Genomic DNA, 10659 nt, shown 5'->3' with positions numbered 1-10659 from the left:
GGGGGGGGGGCTGGGGGGGGCCTCCTGCGCAGGATCACGTGCCTGGTGCAGCGGGAGGCTGCGAGCTGCAGGGTCCAGCCGGCACCCCCAATCCGTAATCAAGTGTGTGATTCTCCCCACCCCAGCCGCGGGGACCCCGATCGGGGCAAGACCCCGAGGGCACCATCCCTGTCGTCCTCCTTCAGCTCCGAGCTCTGTGTCCACCGTAACCTCTGTATTACGCTTTGATGCAGTTGCAGACATCCGTGCCTAGCAATATTTCCAGTTGACCAAATATTCTAATCTTTTTTTCATTTATATGCAAAAGAAATAGTTTTAAGTAACTTTTTATATAGCAAGATAAAAATGGTATGAGTGTAATCTCCGTTTTCTCGTCGTGGTATGACCTTGCATACTGTACTTTCTATTTTATTCCTTGTAATGAAGTCGCAGGGCAGGATCTAGTTTCCAGGGGGGGCCGGCTGGGGGCCGGCGCAGGGGAGCCCCGGTCCTTCCCGAGGACATCTCCAGATGCCTTACTCACACCTAACCTGTCCCTTCTCTGGGGGGACAAGCGCTCTTAAAACTTTCAGGGTTTCCGCTCTCCTGCAGATTTTGGACCAAAGTTTTGTTTTTTTTTTTTGTCTGCCTCTAACGCTGGGGCCCCAGAAATTGGGACAGTGGCCCCCCCGAGTCTTAACTGTCTCCGCACATCGTCCTGCACTCAACGGGTCCAAGGGGCTCCCCTGCGAGCAGACCCCGTGCTGGCCAGCCCGTCCCTCCGGCCTGGACCCTTGAGTTTCCGTGTTGGGGTGGAACAAGGGTGTAAATATTTATAATTTTTTTATACCTGTTGTAAAACGAGGGGCAGCAAACATGGTTTTTTATAAAGGTGACAGATGTATATTTTGGTAACCCGCAGTTACAGGCTCAGTATTGTGACGGGGAGTGCGGCGCAGTCCACTGCCCACCCCCACGGCTTGTAATGCAGACAGAACCGAATTAAAGCGATTTTACAACTCCTACCTTTTCTGTAGGCTCTTTCTTCCTGTGCACATTGTAGAGGGCAGCTGGCCAGTCTGCTGGACTTTTGAATAAATGTCTCTGCACCCTGCACTCGATTTCCTCTTTATTCCGCCTGTCTTCACTGCTGTTTCCTCTCGTGTGTGCATTTAGCCTCTTGTTTCCCTCACTTGTGACGGTGGCAGGTGGGCTCAGGGGAGCCAAAAACGTGGGGGCCCAGGGTCTGGCTGCCCTGCAGCTTCCCGGGGGAAACCTGCCTGTGTCTGCATGTCCATTGCGGGGCGGAACCCGCACCCCCCTCCGAGTGTGGGGCACCCCCTTCCCAACCCCCCACCCGGGCAGGCCCCAACCCTGGTGCGTGGTGGGGGTCGTTGGACCAGTGACTCAGCCAGGACTCCAGCCGGTATTGACCTTTTATTGTCTGCGGTATTGACCTTTTATTGTCTGCCCGAGAAGTGTTACCCGGCCCCCCCCCCCCCGCCCGCCTGCCCAGTGGCCTCCAGCTGCACCCCCATGCAGCATCCCAGCCCCCCCATCAGTCCTTGAACCTCCGGGCCGCTTGCATCTTGCGGTAGTAGCTCTCGGCCTCGGCCTCGGCCTCGCCTGTGGCCTCGCGCTCACCCAGCACCAGGCCACCGGCTTTGCGCCTCAGCGTGGACTCGCGGCTGGCTGGTCCCAGGGCGCCGTCAGCCACGCCCAGCGGGGGCAGCCCCTCGCCTGTGGCCAGGTTGACCGTGGCCACGGCCCCGAACCGCGGCTCCTCTTGGTCCACATCGCTGATGGACGAGCCGGGGGACACACCTGGTGGCTTGGGTCCCCCGCGGAAGCCGCGAGCCAGGTCCCCCAGCTCATAGCCGCCCTCGCCCTCCACCCCCTTGGCCGCACCGCCTGCGGTCTTCCACTCCCAGGGCCCGTTACCCGCAGACAGGTGGACCACGGGGTGGTGGGGCGCATGCGCGTCGATGGTGACGATGCTGGCCGAGTCGCGGTCCGACGGCGAGCGGTACTGCGAGGAGTCGGAGCTGGCGCTGGAGGACGAGGCGGTCTCCGCCACCTTGGGGCCAGGCCCGCCCGGCGCCTTGGACATGGCGATCACCTGCAGCAGCCGCGGTGGGTTGGCCACGCGGGGTTGTGTGGAGGCTGCGGCCGCCGCGGCCCCGCTCTTCTCTGCCATCATGAGCCACTTGGCCCTCACGGCCGCACTGCTCTTGGGAGACAGGCCCGCGGCCGCCTGCGCCCCCTCCTCGGGGATGTGCACCAGCGGCTGGGGCCCGGCGCGCGGCGGGAGAATGACGCGAGGCCCGAGCCCCGGCCGGGCCTGGACGGTGGGGTAGAGTGACGGTGGGGCCGGACCCCCTTCCTCGCCCTCCTCCTCCTCCTCCTCCTCCTCCTCTTCCTCCTCTTCCTCCTCTTCCTCGTCCTCCTCTTCTTCCTCCTCCGCCATGGGCTCTGCGGGGGCCCGCAGGTGCCCCGGGCTGGCCTCGTCTGGCAGCCCCAGGCCACGGCCCTCCAGCGACTTCTGCTTCCACTCACTGATGAGCTGCTTGGAGCGGGAGGCGTCGAGGGGCACGTGGATGGTCATGTGGCGGCGGGCGGGGTCATCCAGCGAGGGCGTGCTGACGCGGGGCAGCGTGTGGCTGAAGGTGACCATGTTCTCCTTGCCCATGGGGCTGCGCGGGGCCAGCAAGTCCACGTCCACGCTGGCCCGCTTTAGGCTGCCCAGTGAGGTCTTCTCTCTGGCTACGGGCCGGGGCACGCCTTCCAGCCGCCCCGGCGGGCCCAGCTCGTCGGTGCTCACAGACTTGTTCTGCTGGTACACGGAGTCGTGGCCCCGCTGGGTCAGTGCCCGCAGCGCATCCTTGGCAGGGGCCAGCGCCATAGGCTTCTCGGCAGTCGGGGCCTGGAAATTGCCCACTGCGTGGCAGGCCTGGGGGTGAGGCAAGGGCTGAAGACCGGGGTTCTCACCAGGCAACAGAACTGCCAATGCGGTCTGAGGGGGGATGGCTGGCCCTCCCTCAAGGGAGGAGACTCACCAGAGTCCCCCCAGGGCAGGGCCAGTCTAACCCCCTCAGACCTCCTCGCTGGGGGCCAGGCCTCACCCGGCTCACAAACCTTCCCCCTCTGACCATCCCCTGGGGGCCGGCCTCCACCCTCGGACCGCCCCCCCACTTCGGACCGCCCACCAAGGGCCGCCTCCCACCTCGGACCTCCCCCCAAGGGCTGGCCTCCACCCTCAGACCTCCCCCCAAGGGCCGGACGCCACCCTCAGACCGCCCCCCACCTCGGACCTCCCACCAAGGGCCGGACTCCACCCTCAGACCGCCCCCCACCTCCGACCTGCCCCTGGGGGCCGGCCTCCGCCCTCGGACCGTCCCCCACTTCGGACCTCCCCCCAAGGGCTGACCTCCACCCTCAGACCGCCCCCCACCTCGGACCTCCCCCCAAGGGCTGGGCTCCACCCTCGGACCGCCCCCCAAGGGCTGGCCTCCACCCTCAGACCGCCCCCCACCTCGGACCGCCCCCCGAGGGCCGGACTCCACCCTCGGTGCGACCCCCACTTCGGACCTCCCCCCAAGGGCCGGCCTCCACCCTCAGACCTTCCCGCAAGGGCCGGACTCCACCCTCGGACCGCCCCCACCTCGGACCTCCCCGTGGGGGCCGGCCTCCGGCCTCCCCCGCCCCCTCACCAGGTAGGCGGCGATGCCGGCCCCGATGAGGAAGCCCGCGTAGACGTCCACCGGGTGGCTGCGGTACTGGGTGATCTGGGTGAGGCCGCAGACGCCCGCCGCGATGGCGAAGGCGAACACCAGGATGGGCTTGAGCAGCTTGGTGGTGTCCGAGATGACCGAGTTGAAGTACATCTGGGGGCGGGGAGGGGCGGGTCAGAGCGGCGGCCCCCGCCGGCGGCCGGGCTCGCGGCGGGCCAGGACTCACCGACACGTAGACGGCAGCGAAGGCGGACAGCGTGGCGTGCTGCGACGGGAAGGTCTTCCTGTAGGAGGCGGCAGGTGAGTGCGGCCGGCCCTGGGCCCCCCATCGGGGCCTCCGACCCCCACCCCGCACGGCCGCGTGGGGGCCGGCTCACCGCGCAGACAGGATGGCGTGCGTGTCGTGGCCGGAGCAGATGTCCTGCGTGATGTAGGGGTTGGCCTCACACGACGTGCCCAGCAGCGTGTAGTTGGGCTTGCAGACCGTCAGGAAGAAGGGCGCGTGGTAGCCGGTGGCCAGCTGGATGACGTCTGTCACCAGCGCGGTGGCGCACAGGCCGAACACGTGGACGCCTGTGGGGCAGCGGGGTCAGGGCCTGGGACGGGAGCCCGGCACGTGCACACGAGGGGGGGTGCCGTCTAGCAACTCACCCACAAACCGCACGGTGCGCCGCAGGAAGGAGTTAAAGCTGCAGCCCCCCGCGTTGATGCTGCCCTCGGCCCCGCCTGGGCCCCCGCCGCGGCCCCACAGCCGGGACTGCAGGCAGTACAGCACGCCCTCGCCGACCATGATCTGCCCGACAGGGAGGCGTTCAGCCAAGCTCCCGGCCTGGGCGCCCGCAGGCCGGCCAGCCCAGGCCCCCCGAGCCGGGCACTCACCGAGGCCGCAGGGGCAGCAAAGGCCAGGCTGAGGAGCATAAGCAGCGGGATGAGCTCCTCGTTGGTCTCCACGTAGGGCATGGAGAGCGCGCGGTCGTAGCACTGGAAGCCCACCCTGGCCGGCTGGAAGAGGTCGGTCAGCTCCAGGAAGTACAGGGACACGACGGAGGACGCCACTATGGGAAGCTGCGGGGGGCGGCAGCCACGGTCACTCCACCCGTCCGCGACCCATGCTGCAGTGCGTCCGTCTGTCCGGCCAGCCAAGGCATTGCCGCCATCCTCCACTCACCGTGGCCACAAGTGGCGACTGAGCCCGGATCTGAGTGGGACCTTCTGATGGACGCGGACTCTCCCAGGGCCCTACACCTTCCCTTCTGGGCCACGGGTGTCCAATTCGAACACCCACAGGGGCCGGGCTGGGGCTGGCACTATGGGGACCAGAGTATACAGGTGCCCCGGGGGCCTGGCTGCCTCAGGAAGCCCCCCCTCTCCATCCCACGGACGAGGAAGCAGACACAGATGAAGCCCATGAGAGGCCTCCCTGTTCACTCCTGCCTTGGACCGCACTTTAAGGGGGGCCTCGGCCCTCCGTCCAGCCCTGACTGGGGGTCCCTGGAGGGGAAAATGCCAAAGCTGGGTCCGTAGGAGCCGGTGCTCTAGTCCAACGAGCACACTGAGCGCTTGCTGCATGCAGGAATGAGGCCCAAGATTGAGTGAAGGGGTTCCCAGCCATCTGCTGGACTTGAATCTTGGCTCCACCACTCCCCCGTGCCTCAGCTTCCTCAGCTGAAAACGGGAATGAGAGTCACCACTTTCCAGGGCTTCAGGGTAAAACTGGATGAATAAGTATACAGAAGGTGCCTGCACAGTGCCCAGCACACCGGGGCCTTTAGTGAATACTAGCTCCAGTTATTCCCTCCGTGACCATTAGCACAACTGGGCTGGGGCGCCCTGACCGCGTCAGGCCTGGGACAGGGTTTTCGGCAGGGTCTGGGGAACAGGGTCCTTGGAACTGCCCTTCTCTGCTGATGCCCTCATGGCTCTCCAACCTTCCAGGCAGTGTGGTTACGGCTGCGACGCCTGCCCCCCCTGCCCTCTGCCCCCACCTCCACCCAGCCGGACCACGCTGGAGGCAGAACCAGCAACACCTGCTGGCGGGGGCCCACACTGGAGCCCACCACCCCCAGAAGGTCTCTCTGTGCCACCCACTTCTTGCATCTGGAGACCCTCCCCACAAACCAGGGAGCATATCAGGCCCACAGGAAAATGATCATCGAACGTGACGTCCTGCCCACGTACTTGTGTGTATGTGTGTGTGTGTGTGTGTGTGTGTAAGACTCACAGTAAAAGAAAACCGAACTACAGCCCTGCATCCATCAGACTGGCCCGCTCCAAAGCACGGTTGCACACAGTGCTGGTTCCAGGCGGTAACGGGCATGGGCGACCCGTAAAACGGTGTGGCCTCCATGGGGGGAAATTTGGAGAGACCCACCCTGGTCCCCAGGGATGTGATCTGCAGAGAAGCTCACGCTTGGCGGACCACAGGGCTTTCCTGACAGCAGTGTCTGTGGCAGCCGCGGAGCGTGCAGCTACCGTGGGTGGCAACCTGGCTGGGGTACTACACAGCCCTGCAAAGGGGTGGGTCCGCAGGAAGCTGGGAGCTGCCCTGGGAAAAAGCCAAGAGCAGACGTTTGTCTAAAAAGGTGGTGGGGGAGGGTTGCATGTCTGAAAGATTTGAGTGGGCTTGTGGAACACTTTCTGGAAGGACACAGGTGAGAGCAGGGGATGAGGACCGGAGGGAGGAAGCAGGTTTGCAGGGACCCTGAGAAGGCATCTGGAAAATATTTTCTGCTCCTGTGGAGGGACCCACTGGCCTGGGGGTGAGCCACCCGCTCTGTGACTCTGCATGGGGACAGTTTGCTCAGGACTGGGGACCCCACTCATCCACCCACGCCCTGCCTGGAGCCCTCCATGGAGTGGGGGTGTTCCTGGCAGGTGCAGTGGCGCAGACTGGCCACAGGACGTATCCAAGGATGGCTAAGCACGACCCCGAGCCACCCTCTGTGCCGAGTACGTGCCAGGTGACCGCATTAAGATTCTGTTCTTTTACACGTTCATAAAGCCCTCACTGTGTGCCAGGCCTGTTCTACCAGAGGCTTATGGGACGTGCCCCGGCCTTCTCCATGAGCAGGGGAGGGGTCTGAACTTGGACCCTGATGTCTCACAGCCCATGTGCTGGAGGAAGACCCTGCACCCCAAGCCCCTCGTGGCCGCAGCGCCCTGCTCCAGCCCCTCCAGGTGCACTACTGACCTGTACCCCAGTCTGAAGGTCCCGCTTCCCAGCACTTGCCCTGCTGTCTCCTTAGCCCAGAACACCCTTCTGTGCCTCTGGAACTCCTACTTACCCTGCACGGCCCGGCTCCTCCGACCCTGGCTCTGCCCCTACCTGCGGCTGACCGGAGCTGTGCCCATCCCTGTCCTTCAGCGGTAGAGGTCCCCGAGGGCATGTGGAACAGAGGCCTCTGCCCCGCCCCCACCAGTGCGACGCCCCCGCCCCCCCCTCACCTCCACGAAGTAGAAGCAGGGAAGAAGCGTCATGCTGTCCTTTGGGGTTTTATTCTTCTCCTTGGTCGCGATCATGGTGCCGCGGGCTCCACAGGCCGTGGTTGGCGGGGACAAAGGCGTGCTGGAGGAGGGGAGGCGCAGTCTGAGCCCTGGGGGGACCCGGTGCCCAGCGCCTGCGGCGGAGGGGCAGGCAAAGATGCGCGAGAACCGCCCAGGGAAACTGAGGCTGGGGGAGAAGGGTGTCCCCGCAGCCTCCCCGGCGCACTGCGGCCGTGCCAAACAATCCAGCTGCCGGGCACCCCCCCACACACACCCCAGATGGGGGGGTCGGGAGGGGCCCAGTAGAGGGCGGGGCCGGCCTGATTTAGGAGTCCCCGGGCTGGGGCCGCTCCCGGCGTCAGGGCGGGGGCGCCCGGGGGGAAAAGGAGGGTCCCGGCGGCCGGAAAAGGGGTGCGGCCCGGACCCTCCGCCCGCAGGCCCCTCACCTGGCGCGCTGGCGCTCGGAGGGCGGAGCCGGCGGCCGCGCCGGGCGGGGGCTGCGGCGCCGCGAGCACAAAGCGCGGCCCCTCCCCCGCGGGGGCGGAGGGGAACCGCGAACAGCAGGGAGGAGAGGGGAGGGGGCCCCGCCCGGCCCGAGACCCCGCGCCCGCGACGGCCTACGTGCGGCGCGAGGGGCGGGGGCTCTTTGTCTCGGCGCGTCGGGGGCGCCGCGCGCGTCCGTCTCCGGGCTGGTTCCCCGGGCGTGCGCTGGGCGCGCGCCAGGCTCCCGCTTCTTCCGCCTCGGGGCCTCGTGGGTCTCTGGGGTCTCGGGTCCCCGTAGGGGCGGGCTAGGGCCGGGGTCGCCGCCCCCCTCCTCTCCCGGGTTCCTCGGGTCGGCCTCGGGAGCCCCATCGACGCCGGGCGCGGGGCGGGGTCTCTGGGTCCCTGGGTCGCTGTCTGTCTCGCCCTGTCTCTGCCCTCCCCACGCCGCGTCTCTGTCCCCTCCCCGGGGCCCGCCGCTCGCCGGCGCGCGTTTCCATGGCGAGGGCCCCGAGCGCCGGCGCAGTCTGGAGACAAAAGAGGCTGGGGGGGGGCTCGCCCTGGCTCTCTACCGTGTCCCCCGCTGCCCCTCTACCCCCCGCGCCTCGTGCGCCCACCCGGGGTCTGCCCTCTGCTCCACGGGTCTCCAGGTCCCTCGCCAGACTCCCAGCGGGCCGGGGCGCACGGCAGGATGCCCCGGGATGCGGGGGCAGCGGGTACGGTCCTCGCGGTGAATACGGGGCGCGCGCCTGGCGCTTGCTGTTGGCGGGTGTTTCCTCCTTACCACACACACCCATGTGGGGTACGGACTGGCTGACCCTTCATTTTATGAATGGGGAAACTGAGGCCCAGGAGCTTAAATCACCGTCCAAGGTCGCCAGGCCCAAAACAACAAGGTTTTATTCGGTTCATTTATTCACCATCTCTTGAGCACCCGCTGTATACCCGACCGTATGCGTGGCCAGTGCTGCATCAGGTTGGCTGTGCCACCTCCCGAAGACCTCGTGGTGGGCCTCGGGTTTTCCTGGCAGCCAGGGGCGGAGCCAGGGCAGCGGTTGGGAATCCTGGTGTCGAAAGGCGACCACAAACAGCCCTCGAAAGGCAGGAGGAGAAGGGGAAAATGAGGCAATCGCTCTTGGGTGCTTGCTGGGGGGCGGGAGCAGGACCACTTGTCCTGGGGGACCCTGCTGACATCGCGGGGGTCTGGGGGAGGGTGTGGGGGAATCTAAAGATCAGGGGTGGAGGTCCTTCTTCCCATCGGATCCCCAGTGATGGAGATGGGGCAAGGCCTGGCTGTGGTGGCACATTGCCTAGCTGGGGAGCCTGGTCTTGCGTGTAGGACACTAGGGAGCCATGGGAGGGTTTAGAACAGGAAAGTGGGGTTGGGCACACCTGGTGCCGCTCAAAAATGGACCTGTAGCAACTCAGTCCCCGCGGCTCTTGGGGGGTTCATGAGGCAGCAGGTGTGAGCAGGGACCTGGGGTCACCCAAGTGGGGAGGGATGGAGCTGCGGTCCCCACAGCCAGTCCCTTCTCCCCTCGTGCTCTGGCCAGCCTGGTCCATGGCAGGGGAAAGGGTGGATGGGCGGGATCAGGAGTGGAGAGGGGAAGCAGGCTCGGTGAGGACCAGGCACGAGCCCCCAGGACCCGAGCATTCCACCGTGACTCCCACTCCCCAAACTTCCCCGGAGCTGCCAGTGGGAGGGAGAACCACCCTGGAAGAGCCCCCCAACAGCCCCAGACACACACTGGTGTCCCTGAGGCATGGGAGGACCAGCACCCTTCCCAACCTCTCAGTTTCACCTTGGAAATAAAACCCAATTTAATAAATTAGCTGTTTTAAGGGACGCCTGGGTGGCTCGGTCTGTGAAGTGTCCGCCTTCCGCTCAGGTCATGATCCCGGGGTCCTGGGATCGAGCCCCGCACCAGGCTTCCTGCTCAGTGAGGAGTCTGCTTCTCCCTCTGCCTCTGCCTCTGTTCCACTACCCCCTGCTCATGCGTGCTCTTTTCCTCACGCTCAAATAAATAAAATCTTTTTTAAAAATGAGCTGTTTTAAACTGTGCAATGCAATGGTTTTTTAATATCTTCATGGAGTTGTGCAACCATCACCACAGTCTAATTCTAGAACATTCCATCACTCCAAACAAACCCCGTCGCCATCAGCCGTCACCCCCCATCCCCTCCCCACCCCCTCCCCCGGTCCCCGCGAGCCCCCTTCCTGTCTGTGAATGAGCCTGTTCTGGACGTGTCACACACGTGGACTCACACCCTGCGTGGCCTTCTGTAACCAGCTCTTCGCAGAGCGTCCTACAGTTTTTATCTGTGGGAACCTGGGTGGGTCCTCACCTGCCCTCAGTCTGTGCATCTGTGAAGTGGGTAGGAGCAGCCGTGGTGCCCAGAAGGCCCCAGCCCGGGGCGCCTGGGTGGCTCAGTCATTAAGCGTCTGCCTTCGGCTCGGCGTGATCCCGGCGTTCTGGGATCGAGCCCCACGTCAGGCTTCTCCGCTGGCAGCCTGCTTCTTCCTCTCCCACTCCCCCTGCTCGTGTTCCCTCTCTCGCTGGCTGTCTCTATCTCTGTCGAATAAATAAATAAAATCTTAAAAAAAAAAAAAAAAGGCGGCCCCAGCCCTCTGCTACCTCGACTCAGAGAGGGAAAGCAGCTGGGCTCCAGCCACACAGCCAGAGCTGCCCGACCGGTCCTGGACCTGTGGGGAGGGGAGCCCGGGCTCTTCTCAGGGATGGGGCTGAGACTGAGGCGTTGCCCCATCCCCAGTGACAACGGGATGTCGGAGCCTTGCTGGCCTCCATTCCGGCTCAGAGGACTCACTTCTGGAGGTGGGTGTGGAAGGTCGGGGGTCCCCCCCCGCCCCCCAGCATTGCTGCTGCTGAACACGGGTCTCCACCAGGAGCAGCCGCAGAGGCCCCCGGCAGATCCGGAAGGACCTGCTCCTGCAGGAGGGGACAGTGGTGACGGGGGGGGGGGGGGA

General features: G+C 65.3%; 1 protein-coding gene across 1 annotated transcript; it reads right to left on the bottom strand.

The window, feature by feature from the left end:
- Positions 1–1537: 1537 nt before the first annotated feature.
- Positions 1538–7267, bottom strand: PLPPR3 (phospholipid phosphatase related 3). The gene is made up of 7 exons (XM_040628197.1): positions 7155–7267; positions 4590–4775; positions 4362–4503; positions 4088–4283; positions 3937–3994; positions 3690–3863; positions 1538–2929 (listed from the first exon to the last, which is right to left on the bottom strand). The coding sequence occupies exons 1-7, from the start codon at positions 7227–7229 to the stop codon at positions 1538–1540; spliced, it is 2223 nt and encodes a 740-aa protein (XP_040484131.1). The 5' UTR covers positions 7230–7267.
- Positions 7268–10659: the final 3392 nt, after the last annotated feature.

Source organism: Ursus maritimus, unplaced genomic scaffold (assembly GCF_017311325.1).
Source record: "Ursus maritimus isolate PB19 unplaced genomic scaffold, ASM1731132v1 scaffold_14, whole genome shotgun sequence".
Lineage (NCBI taxonomy): Eukaryota > Metazoa > Chordata > Mammalia > Carnivora > Ursidae > Ursus > Ursus maritimus.
Note: the sequence above shows the minus strand (reverse complement) of the source record. Positions and strands in the feature narration are given on the sequence as shown.